Below are 23458 nucleotides of genomic sequence, written 5' to 3' on the forward strand. Positions count from 1 at the left end.
TTCTATCTAATATTTTCTAATCATCAAAACCACAGATCAAAAGTTCATTTTTTTCTGTTTCATGCAAAAAAGTCTAAGGGGTTTCCAGTCAGCAAGAAATGTAGATGTTATTTTTAATCAAAGAAGTCAATTTAACCATCTCTGCAAATTCCATAATCTTCACCAACCATTCCTCCATTGAGAGTAGTGCCAAACCTTTCCACTTTTGAGCAGATAATAGTCTTGCTGCAGTTATCACGTGTAAAAACAAAGTTCCATCACTTTTTTTTTCCAGCTGTTTATCCATCAGTCTCAAAAGTGAAAGAAGTTTACCTTCAAACTAGGGCTGAATTTACCCATTTCTGTGTACCAGGATGTTCCTTCCTATTTTTTTTCTTTATTCCTCAAATATAATCTAGCTGAATTCTGTAGAGATAGCCACATGTTTTAGAATAATGATGTGAGAAAAACAAGAGTTAGTAAAGCTACAGCTCAACCTAGAACAACTGAGATATCAAGGGGAAGTGATTAGTACAGGGGATACTTCTAGGGTTAGCTTAGATTTAATGGCATGTGTTAATGTGCAGCCTTTCCTAGCTTGGATGCAGTGAAACTAAGTCAAAATGAGGAAAGGAATTGGAAGTAATCACAGGTGTTTGGACACAGTTAAGTCATGAATTACTAAGCCTTTGTTTGGCTTTCTCTCTTTTACCCATGGCTTGCTTCTCCCCCCATTCCCTCTGGTTCCAGTGGCATTTCTTGATCATGTCTATGTTTTTTCATCAGGTTCTACTTTTGGATGCTATACAAAGACACTAAAGTGGGTCATTTGGTTAAATATAGTGTTCAAAGTATTAATTTACAAGAATTGCAATGAAGTGTATGGATACAAATTAATTATAGAACAATGAAATTAACTTCTGAATGTTTATAAGCAACTATTTCCAGATTTTTGAGGCAGACATTTTTTAGTTTTCATTAGAAACTACAGTTTTAACTAGAAATGGGCAACTTTTTTTTTTTTGGTTGAAAGTCATATTTCCTCAAGGGTATTCTTTTGGGCATTGAATGTCAGTTGGGGAGTGATGCTAAAGCAAGATTCTTCTCTTGAGATACTTTGCCTTTTTTTCCCTTTCTAATATCTTCCTTCCTCCCCACAAACACACAGCAGATTGCCAGGGAGGAACAGATTATTCTTGCCATAAGTCTTGCAATTGAATTGATTGTTTGCAAAGGTGTTCTTGAAGTCTGATTGAAGGCCACCTTTGGCTGGAAAGCTGCAGTTGTTCACCCTGGTTAAAACAAAAGTTTGTTCCAACTGAAATTAAACAGAAATACCCCCCTACAGCTATAGAAGGCATTCATTTTTATATGTGATGTTATTTAAAGCAATTAATTAGGCACAAATAATAGTGGGCAACCAGAAGGCTAATGACAGCCAAGTAAATAAAGAGCTCTAAGCTATTCTCCAGTGGATGGTTGCTCCCATCTCTATATCCACCACTAACAATGAAGAAAAATGGCAATGAACTGCCTGGGCTGCCATTAGTACCTGATTTAAAGCAGGAGTAAGCTGCCTTCTGTGGGAACATGAGAACTGCAGTGAACAACCCAATGATCTAAAGTCAGCAGTGTTGTACAGTGAGGATTTCCCTTTTTTCTTTGCTATTCACTGTTAGGGCTTACACTACAATTTTCATGGATTTCCCAATTTAAAATAGCAGTTTTCTGTAATCAGAGTTGGAAGGGGCTCTGGGGACTATAAAAAGAATTTCTGGGACTAAATGCAGCCCCAGGGTTGCAGTAAGTTTGCCTTTAGTTTAAGTTGTATGTCAGGAGCAAACTATTTTTAATAAGAATTTGTATTTGGGTATTTATATTAAGAAGCAAGGAGCTTTTACTTTGATAACAATGCCATAGTGTAGTTAAGAGGTACATGGGTACGTTGATATGTCATTCTGCCTTTTTATTTATTTATGAATTTTGTTAATATTGTTTTTGCCTGAAATACAAATTACACAATACAAATTAATTTAAAATTGTGGTCCTGAGCACTATAGAAGATTTAATAGCAAATCACTTCATATAAAATATTATACAAAAATATATGAATACTAATATTTATAGTAAATGTATTATGTAGGTAGTGTTCTTTAAATTTGGTGGATTCTTCAGGTTTTGTAAACTAATTTTAAATGAAACCAACACATGATGGGTTCTTCCCAGGATTTTCCTTCTATTGTCTTAAATGTGGCAGCCAGCTTGTTCCCAAATCACACCAATACCTTCTTTCTGTACCTGAAGCTGCCACCTGCTTCCTCAAATTAGAACCGGCCTTCTGCCTTCTTCGCTATTGCTGCTGCACGGCCACATCCCACAGTGCTACATACATAACTCCCAGCATTCCATCCCCTCAGCCACTGCTGGTGTCCGAACTGCTTCTGCTCAGAACAGCTGCATTTAGGTCCCTGCACAGAATGAAATGGAGCTGTTTGGTTCTATGTATGACTCAGAACTTCTGAAACTGAGGCTGTAGCCTAAGTGGCCAATAGAAGCTGGGCAGATCACAAACTGCTTCCTTGATGGTTTGGTAAAAAGTGTGTCAGGAAAAGAGACAAAATGCTATTTTAAAATTGGAAAAACTAAATATGCCTGTATGCTCCCTCTGTAGCAGGCAGTGTCACAGGAACATGTGATTTAAAAATGTTCATGGTTAAAGGGATGGGAGGATGAGCCCATAGTGTGTCAGTTGCAGAAGGACAGGAGCGTATTTGTGAAAGTGCAGTTGGCCTTTGGTATTTGCAGGACCTGTGTTCCAGCATAAATCCACAGATAAAGAAACTGCAAATAATGAACAGTATACTTAAGAGACCCCTCCACTGGGGAAATAGCAATGCAGAGTGGAAAAACCATCATGAGTCATGTGGTACAAGCTGGGTGACTCTCTCATCACTATACAAGCAAGTTGCTCCAAAGAAGAGGACCAGGTGCTAAAAGGAAGCCACATAGAATCTCACTAACAGGCTGACTCAGTCAGATCCACTGTGACCCAGTGGACTCCTCAGAATGTACTTTCTGCATGAGTGAAAGCCCACCCACTATTTTGCTCATGTCTAAAATAACACCTCCCCCCCACCCAAAAAAGGCAAAACTGTAGGTACGTGAAAACCAAAGTCTGGTCTCGGTCTTTTACAAGTCTAATAAAGTATTATTATCAGTTGGAATACACAGAATCATGGATGATCTGTGATCACCACAGATGATGAACACTACTGGAACTGAATATTTCTTGCAAGGGGAAACCATGAATGTGTTTCTTAAGAATTTTTTAAGAATTTCAAGAGAAATATCATCTGAAATTGTGACCTGTTGCCTATGTAGACTTGCTTTTTGCAAGAGTTATCATTGCCTAGGAAGAAAATCTGTAACAGCTAAAATGATAAAGAACCTTTAACTGGGAAGAGAAAAAGAATGAGCAAAGCTGAATATACCATTTTTCTTAAAGTAAATTTTGTCTTACAGTTTTAAGTGCTGCTTATAACTACAGGTAGGCTGAGAAAATATGATTGGCTTTTTCATAAAAGGAGTTTGAAAGAAACATCTTTTGATTTTTTAAAAAGTTATTAATATTAGGGTAGCAAACAACTTGGGAGTAAATGCCATTGCTCTGAAAAGAGGAGACATGTCATGCATGGGCTGCAGCTTATGGATGCTGTTCTCTCTGTCCTGAGAGAGAGAGAGAGAGAGAGAGAGAGAGAGAGAGAATGTGTGTGTGTGCGTGAGACACCCCCCCCACACCCCTAGACCCTTAGAATGCAAATCTGCTTGAGTATAATTGATTGCAATTAGTAGGATTTACTTTTGAGTATATAATGAGTAGTATAGTATTGTCATGTATTCAATTCAGATTTTATTTTTAGATCCAGACTTAAAGATAACTTCATTCTGAAGCTACAACTTTCTGTCAGTCACAGTTGGGCATGAAACAGTCCACTGTGGAGGGACATCCATTTATAGAGAATTCCATAGCTCATATTTTCCCTTTCATCCTCATCTCTCCCATATGTGAATTCCAGTAAATAACAGAACAGTATTCTGTATTTCAAAAGTGGTTGTTTCACAGATTTGTATTTGGAAAAAGCACTACCCCCCTCAATTACTCCAGAGCCGCCTTTTTGCCTTCTTAGTATTGCTGCTGTTGCACAGCCATATCCAGCAATACCGCCCATTGCCCCCCAACTGCTCCAGTACCCTCTTTTTCCACCCATTGCGGGTGTCCCTGCTGCCCTTGCAATACTTCTGCTCAGAACATCTGCATTTTGGTCCCTGCGTAGGATGAAATGGAGCTGACATCCATGCAGCACCCTGAAGTGGCAAATAGAAGCTGGGTGATCACAGACTCTAAATGCCTGTACTTCATGCTTTCATAAATGTGCTGGTCTGGGCAACAGCTGACTAAATTAAAAAAAAAAAAGTAATTTATATTAATATTTATAAGAAGGTATTAGGTATCATCATTCTATTAGGTATCATCATTGTTATTAAAATCTTTTAGGGTGTGAGAAGGACAACTGCTTTCAAGGAATTAAACCTAGTGTACAATTACTGATGGCATGCCTTCTGTTCCCATGTTCCCTGAATTTACCTCCAATGTGTATGTTATGGTTACTTAGCTAAAAGTTGTTTCATCCAGACTTACATTTTAACATGTTTAGTGTCTCTTCTGACAGAAAATAAAAAAGGTTTTGTTCTGACTTTGAAAGAGTAAGAAATAATCTGTTTAGACAGTAGCTTGTTCATACTAAGGATCAGTGGCCCAAATTAAGACAGCCAGTGTGATGTAGTGGTGAAGGCACCGGGCCAGAAACCGGGAGACTGGGAGTTCTAGTCCCGCCTTTGGCATGAAGCCAGCTGGGTGACTTTGGGCCAGTCCCTTTCTTTCTCAGCCCAACTCACCTCACAGGGTGGTTGTTGTGGGAAAAATAGGAGGAGGAAGGAATACTAGGTTGGTTTGCCACTTTGAGTTATTTATAAAAATAATAAAGGGATAAAAAAATCTAATTTTTTTTTTTAACAAAGTGGCTATTTAAAAGCACAGTTGTCGAAAATAGGCAGCATTACAGGGGATTGCCAATAATCTGGTTGTTAGAATTCTTGTTCGAGGAATAGCTATGACTTAATGGAATTCAGAATTTTATTTTGAAAATGAATGGTGGTGTAGTACAGGGATCACCATATTTGCAGCATGTGAAATACTGTACTGTACATTTATTTATAGTAGACATCAAAGTCCACTAATGATCAGTTATAAATAAGTGGAATGAAGGCATGAAGACTACCAAGTGAATGCTGTCCATTATCCATTATATATATGTATGTGTGTGCATGTGTATAAATAAAATTATAAGTCAGAGATTTTAACAAAAACTCTAAAAAGCCAGTATTGCTGCACAAAAATTGGTTAGAAACAAAAAAAGAGTTTTCCTCCTGGTTTACAAATGGGAAATACTGAGGCCAAGAGATAAACAATTAGAATAACAGAGTTGGCAGGTTTTTTTTAACTTTCAATTTTATTTGCTCTTTGTAGGTTGTGGGGAATCTAAAACATTATGGATGTATGGCAGAGCACCAAAGAGCTACTAATAGATTTTAAATTGTCTTCTGCCTACTCCCAGGACAGAAGAAGAATACATTTGATAAATCAGGAAGTTTCTTGTGAAAGGTTTCTAGTGAAGGTTGTAATTCTGTAACAAATGATAGCTATTATCTGTTTTCAACAATGTCGTAAAGTTATATATGTAATGACACTTATATTAAGCATAATTTTAAGATTTAGTGGCAAATAATTTTCCAAATCTTGCAACTGGGATATTGTTGGGTATTATAAAGACGCTGACTCCAGTCCCACAGAACATAATTTCTAAAATATTTCTAAAATATTTATTTATTTATTGAGTTTATGTAGTTACCTTGTACTTTAGGCAGCTCACAATCCAAAAACATAAAAAAAAGAAATAATAAAATGACATTACAACAAAGCTGACTTCCCTAAAACCTATAATGCAACGGCCTAGCCCCAGTGCCTGAGGAAAAAGCTAGGTCTTCAGCGCTTTCCCAAAGGCTAATAGAGATGCTGTTTCCTTCTGACAGGTGCTGCAACAGAGAAGGCATGCTTCCTGAGTCCCACTAGATGGCACTGTTTCAGAGATGGGACCTGGAGCATGTCCACCCTGCCAGATCTGGTGGGATGGGCAGAAATAATTGGAGACATGGGCTCCCTCAAACAATCTCTAAAAATGCACATATGCTAATTTCTATCTACTGTATATATGCAAGTTTTATTGTTTACTCCATTCACTTTTAGTGCTTTGTAATTGAACATTTTGCAAAGATTGTATTTTAGCAGCTGATTCTTTTGAGTTCTTGTAAGCTCATGCTTCTGTTGGCCTCTTTTGATTGCTTACAATTCTTTAAGCTCATGCTTCATTGATTTATGTGTCCAAAATATTGAAGCTATATTAATGCTTTCATTGAGCAGTCTGGTTTAACTTCATCTAATGTTCAATGATTTGTTCTTGTAGTCCACTGTATTTTCAATACTTTTTCCAGCACTGGAATTCCAAGGCATTGATATTTCTTCATTGAGTCTTCCTGATGGTCCAGCTTTCAGAGATATATGTTACAACTGGGAATATCTTGGCTTGACAATACATACATTTGCCTAAAATGACTATCCTTTATTTGTGTTTTTAATTTTTTTTCCCTGTTCTTAATCCTTGAGTGTTGCCCAGAGTCATTGGCAAGTGGTTGGTCTTAGAAATGTAAATTATAAATAAATAAATATATTTTGGTTGACAGTGTGATATCTCTGCTCTTTAATATTTTGTCGAGATCTGTCATAATCTTTCTCCCAAGTAGGGAATGCCAAGTAAGAAATTTTATGGCTATAACCACCCTCCCTGTAAATGTTTGAGCCTAGAAAGATAAAATGTGTTACTACTTCAGCTGTTTTTCCATCTATTTACCTTGGTTTGGCATGACCTGTGGACATCATTGTAAGGTTTTTCTTAATTATAAGCAGGCCAGCTTTTGCTCTCTTTCCTTTCACCTTCAACAAGATTCCTTAAATCTTCTATTCCCAGAGTGTTATCATCATATTTGCTTGCTATATTTTTAATGATGTAATGAATTCCTGTAAATAGTTTTTTAGGCACTGTATTTTAAAATCTATTTATTTGTTTCTTTTTTTTTTTAGCTTAAGTTGTAAATTTTCAAGGAATTTGTAATCAGAGCTGTAATCAGCACCAGATCTTGTTTTTGCCAACTGAAAAAGTGTTTCCATCTATGCACATAGATGTACATAGTCAGTTTAATTTTGCTATAGTGCACCTGGTAATGTCCGTGTATAGAATAGTCTTTTAGGTTGTTGGAAGAAGGTATTTGCTATAAACATTTAATTTTCTTGGCAGCACTCTATTAGGGTGCTGTCTCATTTTGTATACCAAGGCCAAATGTTCCTATTATTTTGTATGCTATTTTACTTTAACTTCAGCATACTAATTTTTGTATAATTTGTATGTCATGGGGGAGGGGGCTATGTTAGCAAGGTGTTGCAAGTAACCATGGAACAATTCAGCTTCTGCTTCCCATGCATCTGTGCTTAAAGCATATACTTGTATCACAGTAATATTTATTGGCCTGGTTTGCATTGGAGTTGAGATCACTGTGTTATTTTGGGGTTGTGTTCAAGCATAAATTCTATATCTATTTGCTAATAATGATGGTTATTCTATTTCTTCTATGTTTTTTTAGAAGTTTATAGGAGATCTTCTACAGTAGAAGATCTAATGCTTCTTTGGTATTAAGTGGCCCATTTCAGTCCACTTCAGTTCACTGATTCCCAAAATGTCAACATTCAGTCTTGACATTTCTGTCCTGACAAAATCAAAGGTACCTTGGTTCATAGTTCTGATATTCCATGTAACCAATAGTAAGCATATCCTGCAGCAGTGAATTTTCCTTTTGCCTCTGGGCACATCACCAGCTGGACACCCTTTTGGTGTTAATCCAGTTACATAAGTACCAGTGTCACTTGTATTTGCCCCCTGTACTTTCCCAGTAGCTCATTGGGGGGGTTCACTTTCCAATGTCATGTTGACATAATCCTATGTATGTATGTATGTATGTGTCTGTCTGTCTGTCTGTCTGTCTCTCTCTCTCCCCATTTGGTTTTCTTAGCAGAATACTGCAGTAGGTTGCCATTTCCTTCTCCAGTTAATCATATTTAGTCTGATCCCATGTCTTTTCCACCCAAAATAATCATTCTGCATATGATTCTAGTGGGAAGTTTTTTAAAAAATAATTGCCACATGGGAAAGAGAGGTTCTTTCCAGCTAAAGTCCCTGTGGAAAACTGCCCTCCACTATGGCAATTAAACTTAAGAAATCTAGTATTGGCACAATGGAAGTTCTCCTTGCCTCAATATTTAATTAATTGAATTACCAGCTGAGATGATGTATATAGGGTAGTCATGGGGAAAGCTGCAGCCTTCCCTTCCAAACCATTTCTGCATGGCAGTAATGAAACTTAGAATAGGAACATCTAATATCTTGTGAACATATCTTGGAGATCTACAAAACGGCTGATACAGAGGAATGAACAGTCACAAAACATCTATGTCCTTGAAGGCAAACAGATAAATCACTTCTTTTGGATGCTAAGAACAAGACAGTGTTGTAGTCTGGGACTCAAAGAATATCTGCTCCAGCATTCATTTCAGGGACAAGAGACCAATGAGACATAAGTAACATAGTATAGAGTTAAAGATAAAAATGGAGTCTCAGCCAGAATATGAAGTCACATGCTTGCCCTGACAAACTACAAAAAAATTCCACAGAAGGCAGAGTCCTATTGGAAAGTTTGGGTGGAAGCTGGGATAATGACTGTAAATCAACTATTACGTAATGACTATTTTAAGGATTTTTCATGACTTCAAACTGAATTTGGTCTTTCCAATTTGCAGTGGTGGAGGTATCTTCAGCTTAAGCATGTTGTAACAGATCAGTATGGACCAGGCACTTTGGCTGTCACAAAGGTCCCTGAGCTGCTTTCTTACTTGATGGAATCCATGACAGAATTAAAACCTATAACATATCTCTATCAAAAGCTCAAGGAAATTGTTAAAGTGGACATTTCTGGGATATTTCAAGAACTGGAATTTCCGATAAAGCCCCATCAATGGCTTCATATCCTTAAATATGTTAAAATGCTATCTACAGATTTGAGATTAAGGTTGATTCATCAAAAATATATATCTAGTGTATTGGACTCTCTAAAGAATGTCTTTGAAAGGATGGATATCAGATTTTTTATGCTGGAGGTGTAAAACATTTGAGGGCTCACTAACCCATATGATATGGTCATGTGATCATTTAGTATCTTTTTGGGAAAGTATATTAATGTATATAAGTAGATTTATGGATAAAACTTTAAATGTTAAATATGTTAATGTAGTGTTGAATTATATACGAAAGCTTTGGAATTTGAGTGTATATCCGAAATTATGGTTGTATCAAGCATGGGGGGTGGCTAAAGGAATTATGTTAAGAAATTGGAAAACTGATATTCAAAATGCCAAGGAAGAGTTGTTGGAAATGTGTGATTTATCTGTTTTGGAAAAGGCAATATTTTCTACTTATCAAAAGTTTTATTTATTTATTTATTCAATTTATATGGCCACCTATATCAACAAGTGATTCTGGGTGATATAGCAATAAGTGTTACTATGGCAGAAATTTTGTGATATCTTATAGTAATATCTTGTATTGTTCATATTATAGCAGTTAATTCATTAGTAAGCCAGTGACTATTGATAAGTATAAAATATAAGGTAGATTTTTTCCTTCTCAGTTTGTATTTTTAGTTTATAATTCATTTTTTTTAAAACATCTTTTTCTTTAATATTAAATATTATTTTGTTAATTGTGCATGTATAAACTAAATTAAAAAAAAACTCAGAAGACAGAGTACTCTTCAGAAAACTATGTATGTTTATATGTAGGCAGTCCCTTCACACCTACACTGAGGCAAAACATCTAGCAAAGTATCCCAACTATACCAAAAGACTCCTTGCCCCTGACACTCTGGAGCTTTTTGTTTCTAATAGTCCTCAACCTGATCCTGATCACTCCATGCTGGCTTTTTTCTGGATGACCGCACTTTCACAGCATATTAGCTTATAGCTATTGGTCCCTTCATCCAGAGAAAAACTTGGGAATGCAAATAAGGCAATAAAAGTTTACACTTTGCTTTCTATCCCATCAGTCTCCTATAATAAATAAATAAAAATAAAACAGCATTTAACAGATACTTTTCCAAAAATCAGAAGGGCGATGGGGACTATGTTAGAATTCCAGGGTTTGGGGGAAAAATGCCATTGGCAACAATGGATACTCAGCATACTGGGAAATAGGTTTGGATCCAAGTCCCCATAGGCCTAAGCTTATAGGAATAAACCAAACTCTTGTTCTCTGTTCAGCATTGGTGTGGATTATTTGTTCAGCTTTCTTGATATTTTTAACTCAATTTCAATCTTAGTTCAAAGATTGAAAATGAGTCAGAAAATATCAAGAAAGCTGAACAAATAATAGGACTCCTTTCTTTACTTACTTTCTTTGTGGTTCTTTCCAATATATCACTAATATTTGGTTCTATATAATATTTTGAGAATTTTATATACATTGCATATGTGGGGTTGTGGGCTAGCATTTGAACAGAAATAAAATATGGTATTGTATCTTTTCTAAAACCACATAAGGAAGTAACATTAGTATAAAGCAACAGCTCTTTGCGAACTCCCTTTCATTCAAATACAGTTTTGGATAATGGGATTCAATCAGTCCCAGAAATCCAGTATGGATCAGTTAAGATTCTTTGTTAGGTATATTCAGTAGTGCTGTGTAATGCTTCAGATTTGATTTCAAACATCGCTTTGAAGCAGTCAAGAGTGTGCATGCACTGTTTGTAACTGTTTAAAGCAGCTGCATTTTTTCTTGAGATTTCATTCTGGGAAAAAGTGCAGCTGGTTTTAAGAGTTGCAGATAGATGCTATGTTTGTGGCCCTCCATGCTCTGAAGGCCATTTTGGAATCCAGTCTGAAGCATTACTCAGCCCTAGTATTTAGCTCACTGAGATGCACAGAAGAAAGCTTCTGTTTGGTTCAGGCATTCATTTTCTGTTCTGCTCTGGAAATTTTATACTTTCAAGAGAATATGCTTCTCCATCAGGAAAGCCACAGAAAACAATCTAGAGATAGTTATGGAGTCCTCAAGTGAAGAGTTTTTGTTCTGATAAAATGTCCATATATTTGCTTGTAAAACATAGAAACTTAGGCTGTAATAAAATTTTCTTCTGTGAGTTTAGTGATGCATCTAAAATGGAAAATGTTTGTTGAATTTGAAATAGAGTTGGATGATCAGTCAAAAATTGTCTCACTGAGTGCTGATGCACTAGGTAGGTGATTTCTCCCTGAAAATCAGAAAGAAATAATCATGGTCCAGTATTATTTTGTAGTATATTAATCTGGAAAGTCATAGAGGCATGCTGGATTATTTCCTACAGTTCAATTATAGTTTAATTACTTTCTGCAAATTTGGTGAAGATTGCACTGTTCTTTCTGTAATTCCAGAATTATAGTGGAAAGTGATTTTTGTTTGTTTTTGTTTTGGAAGGTGGCACTAGGATTTCTGGAACATATTTTGACAATATATAGAACTAGCTTTTTCAATTTGGCTCCATATTATTTCCAAGGGAAGAAAACCTATAATAACTTCAGAATAATTTCCTGGATATTCTGAAAAAGATAATTCTTTAACTCACAGAGCGGATTACTGTACTCACTCTTAAAAATATTTTTCATTTATTGTAAAGATCAGTTACTGCTAACAGCTTATACTTTGCTAAATGTAATTATTTTTCAAATACATACTAATATACAACCTAAGATGCTGTTAATATTCACATTTGAAATTTTAAATCTTATTCAGTTTACTACATTCGTGATTTCCAAGACATTGGTCTGAAGAACAGCAGGTGTTGCATATGGTGAAGTATTTCCCTGTTTTCATTCCCTATACTTCCAGAAGCAGTTTGAAGATGACTGTTGATTTTTTTTTTCACTTCAGCTAACTTGGAACTCTGAGAACAAAGGTGAAAAATCAGTGTCCAGCCCTGAATTGCAGTAGGTCTTGCATCAACAAAAATTCCATTCTCCCATTCACAAAAAAGAGAAAGATAGTATAAGTTTCGGCATATAAATTTAATAAATAAATAAATAAAAATAAAAGGTGGTCGTACAACAGCTTCAGAGGACCCTGGAGGAAATGGATTATCTGGACCCCTTTCAGTCAGGTTTCAGGCCCGGTTATGGGACAGAAACAGCATTGATCGCACTTTTAGATGATCTCTGGCAAGAACAGGATGGGGGTAGTGCATCCATCCTTGCTCTTCTTGACCTCTTGGTGGCTTTCAATAGCATTGATTATGGTATACTTTTGGGTTGGCTGTGGGAATTGGGGCTGGTGGCACAGTTTAGTGCTGGCCAATCCCAATTGGTGTTGATAGGAAGTGAGAGGTCCAGTCCGTGGCCCCTACTTGGGGGGGTGCCTCAGGGTTCAGTCTCTTGCCATTCCTATTTAACATCTACATGAAACTGTTGGGTGAGATCATCCAGCACCATGGGATGAGGTATCAGTATGCTGATGATATTCAAGTATATATCTCCATCCCAGGTGACTTAAGTGATGCTGTAGCTATCCTTTTGCATTGCCTGGAGGCTGTAGAGCCTGGATGGGTGACAACAGGCTTCAACTGAACCCTGATAAGATGGAGTGGCTGTGGGTATGGGCAGCCTCAAGATCTAGGAGCTTATCATCCTTGGTTTTGGGTGGGGTTGCACTAGCCCAGACAGACCCGGTGTGTAATCCCCCTCCTAGCCATGACTGCCATCTGCTCTTCATACAGGAGTCATGAATCTAGGAGCAGGTGGCAGTCGTGGCTAGGAGGGACTTTGCACAACTTTGTGTTGTGCGTCAGTTACACCCCTTCCTCGCTCAGGAGGCCCTCTATGTGGTCACTTATGCCTTGGTCACGTCTCGTTTGGATTACTGTAATGTACTCTATATGAGGCTACCTTTGAAAAATATTTGGAAGCTACAGCTGGTGCAAAATGCAGCGGCATGGACAATTTTGAACGCCCCTGGGGAGCACATGTAACACTGTTACGTGAGCTGTGTTGGTTGCCAGTTTGCTTCCGGGTCCAATTCAAGCTGTTGTTCCCGCCCTGTGGAACAGTTTACCACCTGAAGTGCAGGCTGCCACTCTCCTGGCCTTCTGAAAAAGTGTGAAAACATGGCTATGCCAGATGGCCTGATGGAAGCTTGCATTTTTGGGATTGGCTGGTGGGATGATCGATGCTGCTCCTCCCCATCATCTTGAATTGTATATCATCTTTTTATATAGAATTGTTATTAGTTATTTTAAAATGGATATTTATATTTTTATTGTTTTTACTGTTTTGGATTTTAATTGTAAGCCACCCAGAGTCACCCTCGGGGGGAGATGGATGGCATATAAATTTAATACATACATACATACATACATACCCAATAGCAGGACACTTTACTGGTCTGGTGTTGGAGAACTGACTTAAGCGCCTGTTAATTTCACCCCTCCTCGTTTGTTGAAGCTATAAAGCAGTTAAGCTAGCATATCCATTACAGGAACTGAAATTCAGGATCTGGAAGGAGGAGTGATGCAAGAATTTCCTCCACTGGAGAAACAACCACAGCAGCTAAATACACACTCTAACTTCCCAGAGATTTCAGCTATACTAGCTTGGTAGAAAATAAATCAGCTTAGCTTCACTATACTGCTGGTACATCATGAGAGCCCAGAGTTCTTACCTGCATTCATACTGGTCCAGCAACTTTACATGGGTCATCATACATTTGCAATATTGGGTTATGAACACTCCAGTATATAATATACCAGAAACAAATGAAATTCTGGAAGCATTTTTGGATAGCTACAGCTTGCTGTTGTGATTCACACATACATACAGTAGGTAACCTCATGCTTATGCTACTGTAATGCAGTTATGTGGAACTGCCCTTGTACTTGATCCAGAAGCTGTTATTGGTACAGAATGTGGTGGCCAGGTGGAATGGAGCATGTTGTGAGCATACTATATTATTGCTAAGGCAGTTGCCCTGGCTGCTGGTTAGCTATGAAGCCAAGTTCAAGGTTTTGCTGTTGATATATAAGACCCTAAACAATTTGGATACCTGATAAATCTCCTTTTATTATTACAGATTGAATCAGTTGTTTAAAATTGTAAAGATTCTGTGTGTGCCAAGGATTGCAGAGTACTGTCTTGCAGTAACTTGTGCGTGGGCTTTCTCAATGGTGACCATTCATTCATTCATTCATTCATTCATTCATTCATTCATTCATTCATTCATTCATTCATTCATTCATCTGTATTTTGGTCAAAGACCAGCACCACAGTGGTGGTGATCAAACAATAACACCATAAAGAAAACATCAGTGGTGATATTTTCACTCTGAAACGTTCTCCTTTTCTGCAGTTCATAGGTTATTCATATTAACATCTTTTAAGTACTGGTGAAAGATCTATCTTCTCTCCCTGTGTGAATATTGTACGTATGATTTTGTTTTTTTCCAATCTCCTTTTTCTTTAATGTTTTTAAATTGAATATATCACATACAGTTTTAATTATTGTAATTTGTACTGTCAGTATTATGCAGGTTTAACTGATTGTAAACCAGTCTGAGATTTAGTATAATTGGAAGAAATATACTAGTATATTAACTAAATAAAAAGTTTTAGTATAAGAATCAAATATGTATTGTTTTATTTTATACTCCAAAATGATTGACAATTTATGTTATAAATATGAGCCTGTCCTCCTCAAGTGTGGTGATTTAAAGAAGTTCAGAAGATTTTGTTTTGGTTGTGGACCACAACTTGTGGATATTTGAAATTTTCACTTATGGGTGATAAATTACTATGTAGTGTTATATGACTTGATTGAATTACTAGGAGTTGTTCTGCTTTTAAATATTTCAAATAAATAAATACATGCATAGATTCAAAAGGAGAAAGAAAGGTTTATAATCTTTGAGCTCCACAATCCCATAGAAAAATACAGAACTTCAGTATTGCTTTCTTTTAAAGGTAAATTGTTGCATGTTTATATTAAATTGTTATATTTAGTTTTCAGATAAGTTCTATGGGTTTTTAATGGGAAAGCTAGACATATACTTACTACTCTTTTTAATTCATTAAGTATTTTGCTGGCTCTCATCACTCTTAATAAAATTTGGATGTTCTTAGATAGTAGTTGAAGCATATATTATAAGACATTAATGTAAAACCTGTTTATAATAGGAAATACTCTATTTTTCAGAGAAATGTCCTCCTTGCTTCCTTTTTGGAGACTTCCTCCCTTCCTTTATTGTGAGGGGATGAACTTCTTCCAAAGGAGTATATAATTAAAAAATAGTTATAAGTTGGTGTGGTATGGGGGTACTGGTGGTGATGATGGTAGAATGAGGAGAGGCATTGTAAAACATACACTATGATTGTACTTGCAAATATTTTAGTGTACCAGTTGGGAATAGCAGTTTTGAATGTTGGGTTGACATTACTTGATTAATTCAGCAAGAGTTACACAAACTTCTGATTTATATAGCTGTACCTCCCTTTTTGTAAAAAATAATAGATCAGAATTATCAAGCATACCCTAAACAGTTATTTTCCTAAAGTATTATATCTCAGTAATATTATCTTCCTGGTTTGAGCAACTGTTGACAAAATTGCAAAATGTAACTTACTCATTATTTAAATATCTCCTTTGAGAAAAATTATAGTGGCTTTAATTGCAGGCATTTGTTTGAATGCAAGTTGAAGTATGGAATTAAAATTTCATGTTATGGGTGTAGATGGTGATGCTAAATCATTTGACTCAAATTCTGAAGATAACTTTTACATGTTTATTAACTCAGAGGGAACACACTATGAAAAAAACTCTTGATTCAGCTTTAACCACTGTGCTTTGTATTAGCCATTTTATAAATAGACAGGTCCCCACTAATAGCCATTTTGTGAAAGCACCCACAATATTTTCTCAAAACAGCCCATTCTCAGTTAACATCTTTTCCTCTTCTATCTTATATACTTTCTCCTTCCATTTTTTCTGCTAGCCTATGCTCTGTTTTTCAGTTCTTCCATTTTCTTTGATTTTGTTATTTTATCTTTCTGTCTTTTGCTATCTTTACTTTTTCTTGCTCTCTGAGATATGATGGGTTGTACAGAATAGTTGGCTGCCATAAAGTAGAAAAGCTGGCAACAACTTCAGTAAGAGCTGCTGAATGCAGGGAAAGAAGAAAACAATGCAAATGTTGTGATATAGGTATTTTCTGTCTCCAATTTTTATGGGGCTATCTGAGCCTTGGATGTGCCCAAAGAAGCAGGAAGGAACAGCAAGAAATCTCCTCTTGGAATTCCTTGGGAGGCAGAAAAATTTCAGTATAAGAGCAGTAGAGATTATGGCATTGCATTGTGCATTTTGGTTGTTAGGGCTGACTTCAATTTTGAAAGCCCCTTCAGCAAAAGAGGTGCTCTTGGGTGTGGGCTTATGTAGGTAACTATAATGATGTTTGGCTGTTTTAACTTCCCACAATGCCTATAGTGATGCTAAATTGCCAGGATAACTATCAGTGACTCATACAGTACTCAGTTTGGGGGGCTTGGATTCAACTGGTATCATAAAAATGAATCATTGAGGACTTCTAGTCATCTTCTTTCTTCATTTATTTATGGTTCCAAATAAATAAACACAGGTATACAATTTAAATTATAGAAAAACCAAACCTGAAACAATGAATAATGAAAAGAGGGTGCCAAGCGACTTCTGCAAGTGATAGATATTGCTAGAAATTTGGCAACCTATTAATGGTTGCCCAAGCTAACCTTCCACCTTGCAGAAGGAAGACTATAACCTCTTGAGCAGAAAGACAACTAAAATTTCTGACAATAGGGTTTATGAGTGCCAGCCATGTTTCATTTTAAAGTGTCAGTTTGCTGTATAGGTAACAGAAAAACAAGAAGTATTTAAATTGATTGTTTTGAAGATGAATTCCTCCAGCTTGGAAAGCACTTTACACAATTAAATATGCATAATAAATAATATACTTGATTATGATGAAATGGACCTAGCAAGTTGATTGTTCATAATATGATTTATTATTATGTGTTGATTTATGTTAAATTATTCACAATGATATTACTTTCTTTAGAGACCTTTGTATAATCTGTTTATTAATCCTTACTAATCACATGCTTTCATTTGAACCTACTTGACTAATCAGACCTCTTTTGATGTATGTGTGAGAGCTAGTTTTGGGAAGATCAGAAGCGAACAGTCTGAATCTTGACTAATCTGTTACCATAAAAAGTAGAAGGCATCTCTCCAACCCAAAAGAGAAAAGCTTCAAGCCTGTGGCAGTGCACAGGTGGGAGAAAAGGGCACAAGAGTTTGAGCCTTGATCTCACAATAAATAGGACTTACATTACTGTTATTTGTTATTTCTATTTGTTTTACATTTTTATATGAAATAAAATATTTCTGTCTTTCTTCAAAGTGGGATAAAATCATTCAACTTATATAAAAATAAATAGTAAGACGGCTACCACTTTAGATATTTTTAAGAAAGTTTAGGCAGAGTTCAATTCTAACACCTAAATGGAATCTCCATCTTCTGAGTCGATATATTCCTGTTTGTGTTAGTGTCAGTGTGATATAGTGATAGGGTGTTACAGTAGGACCAGGGAGGCCCAGGTTTAGTCACTGAGGAAATCTCAGCCCAATCTACCTCACAGGGTTATTCTTGTGGGGAGAAATAGGAGGAGAGAACACTAAGTATGCCACTTTGAGCTCCTGAAGAACAGATGGGATATAAGCCTAACAAACATATGTCTTGTTTCTGAGTTTCTTAAATGTACTTAGCAATGGTACTTGCACTAGATATATTATACTGATTCAGAAACTTTTCTTGCATTCTCTAATTTTGGATTCAACAATCTTTCTTCCTCCAGGTTTGATGATCCCCGTCTTTTGTGTGGTGGAACAACTGGACACTTCTCTTGAATATGATAATCGAGAAGAACATGCAGAGTTTGTTCTGGTTCGTAAAGATGTGCTTTTTAGTCAGCTGGTAGAGACTGCACTCCTGGCACTTGGATATTCTCACAGCTCTGCAGCTCAGGCACAAGGTACTCCATCAAAATGTTTAATAGTTGGGTGCATAAGAAGAGTTTTTCCATGGTATCTAAACATGGTATTAAAAGTAGATAAGGTAGCAAATTTTTATAATGCCCTAATGATAATCATTGAGGAATCATGTACAAACTTGAAAACTGCACTCCAATGGAAAATTATTTCTAGGTTTGTGCCAATGAACACAGTAGGAATTACTTTTGAGTACATATGCATAAATCAAGCTGCACATCATGAATACCTAATTGTGTATGGGTGCATTTAAACAAAGAATACCAGACATTACACCAAAGTTTATTTTACTAGTAAATGTATTAACAGGTGCTCATGATAAATATGAAAACAACAGTGTAGCAGTATTAATTTATTCTTCAAATAGCATGTAACACATGCTATTTCATAACTGTATTCTTACAAATAGAATCGGAATCAAGTTAAATTGTCTCATTTGATTTAGAGGATTTAGTTCCAGTTCTGACCAACTATTCAAAAGAATATGTTTGTGTGTTTTAAATCTGTAATATGCAGTCCAAACCTGATTATGTTAACTGTGGCAACTGATGAATGTTTAGAACCTTCTGTGTTATCCGGATTGGACTGCCTTTTTCCTTATAATATATGCATTTATCTGGAGAATATTCAGTGTCCTCACTGAATTTGAATATTTTCTTGCAATATCAGATGAATCTTCAAGATACAACAAAGGTTAACAGCCAATTAAATAAATCATAGTTGATTAATTACCTTTTATTTTAATTAGCTGATTTGATTATTGATTAAAGGGTTTAAATACTTATTTGGGAGAAAGGGACTTCCTTCTGAGTAAATATGTGCAGAATTGCACTGTAAATTTGCATAAACTAACCTGAATAAAAACAATAGACAAAAGCAGACATGTGTAGTTGTCAGATGATGCACATATGTAGTAGCAGAGAATCCCTTAAGATCAATAAGAGAAGAGAAAAAATTTCCTTACCCTAAGTTTTCTTATTATAAAAATAATACATTTTAAAAAAGTCTGCCAGGCATTATTATTCAGGGCACCCTTATAGTTGAGCCTAAAGTTTTTTTTTTAATTTAAAAATTTAATTTAGGCAACTCTCACATATATGCATGGAAAATATATAAACCAAAGTTTAGACAACTTACACGCAAAAAACCATTAGTGTCTGCAGGAGGGGGATGGGGGAAGCGATGATACACGCATCATGGCACAAACTCTGACTTATGTACTTGGGTAAGACATTGGGATACAAATACTGAAAGGGGGGGGTTGACACATATTTAGTAACTTTTTCATCATTGTGGCTGATGGTGGACGCCCATCCATAAAATATAAAGGAGCTTAAAAAATAAATTCATGCCATTTTGATAGAATAGAATGAAATTGTAAGTCATAAAAATGTAGCCTTAGGAAAACTGTGTATGCACATCAACTGCTATTTCATTATATAATTTAATAATGTGCAAAAAAGATAGCGTGTATCATATTTTATGCAAAAGTTGGTATAAATAAGAAAGTGAAATAATAATGGGCTATTAACAAGCTAGACCATGAAAATATGTTTTCATTAATAGTGGATTTGTGAAAGAATTCTAATCAGAAACTCTGATAAGAAATAAAAACATGTAACAATAGATCATATTGTTGCATAAAACTCGAGAAAAAAAATTAAATAATCACTTCATGGCATTATAGGAATATTGTTTTTTTGAATATAAAGGTCATTGTATCCCACTATTTCTGTCATGGTGAACCAGTTTTCAATTTGACAGCACTATTCATCTTGGTTAATTCATCTTGTGAATTAACATGTGGAACATTCTGAATTAAGCAACCAAGGCATCATTCTTGGCATCTCTAGAAAGAAGGTGATCCCAAGAAAGAATGCTTTTATGGAAGCATGCAACTTCTTTCACTGACCCACACTAGCTAAGCATTTCACTTGGGAAAACATATGGGCCATCCAACAAGGGCAGAGAGATTGAATTGGATAGGCATTGGCTTTTTCATCCTTAGGAAACAGTAGTTTGCTAGTACATTAAACAGGTGCATCTGGCTTGCAGATTTTTGTTTTTTCTCATGGTCCAGAGTCCGTATTTTAGGCTTTTACATGCTTACCGAGTGTTTTCTGAAAAACATTGAGAAATAAGATGAGATTTGCCATGTTCTAATCTGGAGTCTACCTTTGATAATTTTCACTATGCCACTTAAATGGCTAAGGGGGTTCCGTGGAATTACTTATGGTTAGAAGTTATTTAGCTGTTCCTTCTTACTACCCATCTCTGTGTTGTATGTATTCCTGATTAGAGATATAATTAAATCTGAACAAAACCTGTTATTCGAAAATATTTAAATATTTAATATTTCAGATGTATCACACACATAAAATGCATACTAATTAATTATTGTTCTGTTTCATAATGGGTGCTGAACTTGAAATTCTGTTCTTTATACTGTTAGAGTATTAATACTCTATTATTATTATTATACACACATACACAACAGCGTATAAACCAGTTGGGGTCTAGCACTGTGGCATTTTGTAAGAATAACACGTTAGTAAATAATGGATGGGACATTTATTTTGGCTGAAGGATTGAATTGACTCTGAAATGCATGTTTGAGACTTTGTAGTAGCATTGGGCAATACTCATTCCACTGTGCCATAAAGCCTCCAGTGTGCTTTCTCACACACTGCCACATGCTACTGATAATAATGGATGGCAGTTTTGAAAGGGATCCTGTATGAAACTCTCTCCCCAGCAGCAACCTTTCTTAAAAATATCCTCTGCCTGGCACTGAAGCTTTAAAATAGCTTTCCATTGTCATCCAATTCAATAAATAGTATTTTAAAGCCATACTGTAGGGCAAGGGGAGGGTTTTAAGGAGGTGTTAGCATTTCATTTTCTAGCAGTATTCCCCCTCAAAATTGTTCATCCCTGTATTGCAAAAAGTCTTAAACTATCCACATTGACATCAATGGAAGCTATTTTAAACCCCTGCTTGGAACAGCTTCTAATTTGAAAACAGGGGTCAGATACATCTGGGGAGAATGGATCAGAATTAAAAAAAGAGGATTTTGGGGAGCAGTATGGCACACTTGAGAAAGGTAATTGGGATTCTCAAAGCTGCTTAAAAGGGCTATATAAATATCTGAGGTTTGGATTAGGTCCACAGATGAGGTTTCCTATGCCTGTTGTTTATCTCAAAGATAGAACTGTCTTTTAGTCAACATTGCAGATTTTATATTTGAAACTGTTCAATCAAAATCATACACTTTTCACATAAAAAATATCAGAGAAATAATTGCTGCAGTTAACTAGGATGAGAATTTATGAATTCATTGAAACACCTTTGGAGAAGAGCACATGCTGCTGTTCTCTATGCCGGTATACCTGTTCAGTGTAGATATCTTGTTTTGATGTTGTCCACATTCCCAGAGATTTTGAAACATGAGTACTTTGGAAAAATATACCATCCTAGGTTGCATTCTGATGGAGAATATTAGTGTCTCTGTGAATATCTGAATTGGTTTCAACTTCTTGAAAATATACAAGGTGTAAGAACTGAATTTCTCATGAAAAGGAAAAACACATTTTAAGAACATTTTTAATGAAGTTACACTATCATGATGATCAGCAATCATGATTTTTTGTTTTTTTAGTCAAGGACCTTGAATGCATTTAAACTGAAAACAGAAATGGGAAAAAATATTTTTATATCTACTATGATTTGAAATGCCCACACTTTGGCTTGGATAGGTTTAACAAACTTTAATCTAAAATCCCAAACCTAGAATGAATCCTTTGTCATATTAATATTGTACTGTAGTACCCTTTTTATAGCCTGAGTGAGAGGTTTAGTGTCTAGAAGGTTCCTTTTCAGACTTAAGCTCTCTATTTTTACTTAGGGAATATTTCCTTCCTCTTTTTAAATACTTTATCAAGTGAAAGGAATGGTTATAAATTCTTCATACCTTCCTGATCTATCCTACACATTCTGTTTTTTTTTTTAAAACAGTCTAAAGCTTTTAGATAAAAAAAAGCAGTTACTTCAATATCTGTTTTTGTGTGCTGAATTATTGAAAAATAATTTATGTGTTATATATCTATGCAGTAAAACTGAGATTGGTTATAAAATGTAGCCAAAACTAACCAACTGATCAAATGGCAAGTCCTTGAACACTGATTTATGGTTAACTGAAAAAGATGGAAACAGTAGTACTTCTATTATTGCACAAATTTATTTCATATTGGTTGCAGACAACTGTATTTATAGTATAACAGTCTGATTAACATCTGATGAACTGTTGTATATTACAATATACTTTTCTTTATGCCAGTGTTAATGTGCATTCATGTTTTCAATAAACTATCAAAATGATTATATATATTTTTATACACACACTTTTTTGGGTGGTGGGGGTACCTTTGAGTCAGTGTTGATTCCTGGTGACCGCCTGGACATGTCCCTGCAGTTTTCTTGGCAAGATTTCAGATGTGGTTTGCCAGTGCCTTCTTCCTAGGGCTGAGATAGAAGGACTGGACAAGGTCACCTAGCTGGCTTCGTGCCTCAGGCGGGACTAGAACTCATGGTCTCCCAGTTTCTTGCCTGATGCCTTAACCGCTACACCAAACTGTCTGACCATTCTAATGAATCTGCTGCCCTAGCAGAGGTCCAGGCATCTGTGATTTACAGTTTAAACAAGGAAGTGATGTCACTATGGCAAAGGATGTATGTTAATGTATGCCATTTTCAGGTCATGTCTCATCTGTCCTGAAATAAACGTTCCATGTGTGGAGGTTGCAATTATTTGTGGCAAGCCCATGGTTGTGATGGAAGTCATGAACTCAAGCTACCAGACCCTCCTTCCCAAGACAAGGAGGCTGAGGTTACTCAAGATTGAAGCCTCATAAACTTTAACACCAGCCCTGAGACAAATCCAGGAGCTTGTAGCAGGCTGCTGCCAGGTAGCTAGGTGGTTGGTACATCAACCCCAGTTCAAGCTTTTCAGTGCAGTCCAATTCCATGCACAGGAGCTCACATGTAGTCACATGGGTAGCATTCTTTGCCACCAAAATAAATAAATAAATAAATGCCTGGTCCACGTGCTTGT

General features: G+C 36.0%; 1 protein-coding gene across 2 annotated transcripts in view; it reads left to right on the forward strand.

Annotated features, from left to right (window-relative positions):
- The window catches only part of SATB2 (SATB homeobox 2), a 136905-nt gene that overhangs the window by 17591 nt on the left and 95856 nt on the right, over positions 1-23458 (forward strand). For both annotated transcript variants that reach the window (XM_088135673.1, XM_088135672.1), the window contains exon 3: positions 18158-18334. In XM_088135673.1, the coding sequence (XP_087991799.1) occupies positions 18158-18334 (177 nt within the window). The remainder of the gene's footprint in view (positions 1-18157; positions 18335-23458) is intronic.

Source organism: Python bivittatus, unplaced genomic scaffold (assembly GCF_059951505.1).
Source record: "Python bivittatus isolate LINGU-HERP-01145 unplaced genomic scaffold, Pbiv_v1 ctg000200_np1212, whole genome shotgun sequence".
NCBI lineage: Eukaryota > Metazoa > Chordata > Lepidosauria > Squamata > Pythonidae > Python > Python bivittatus.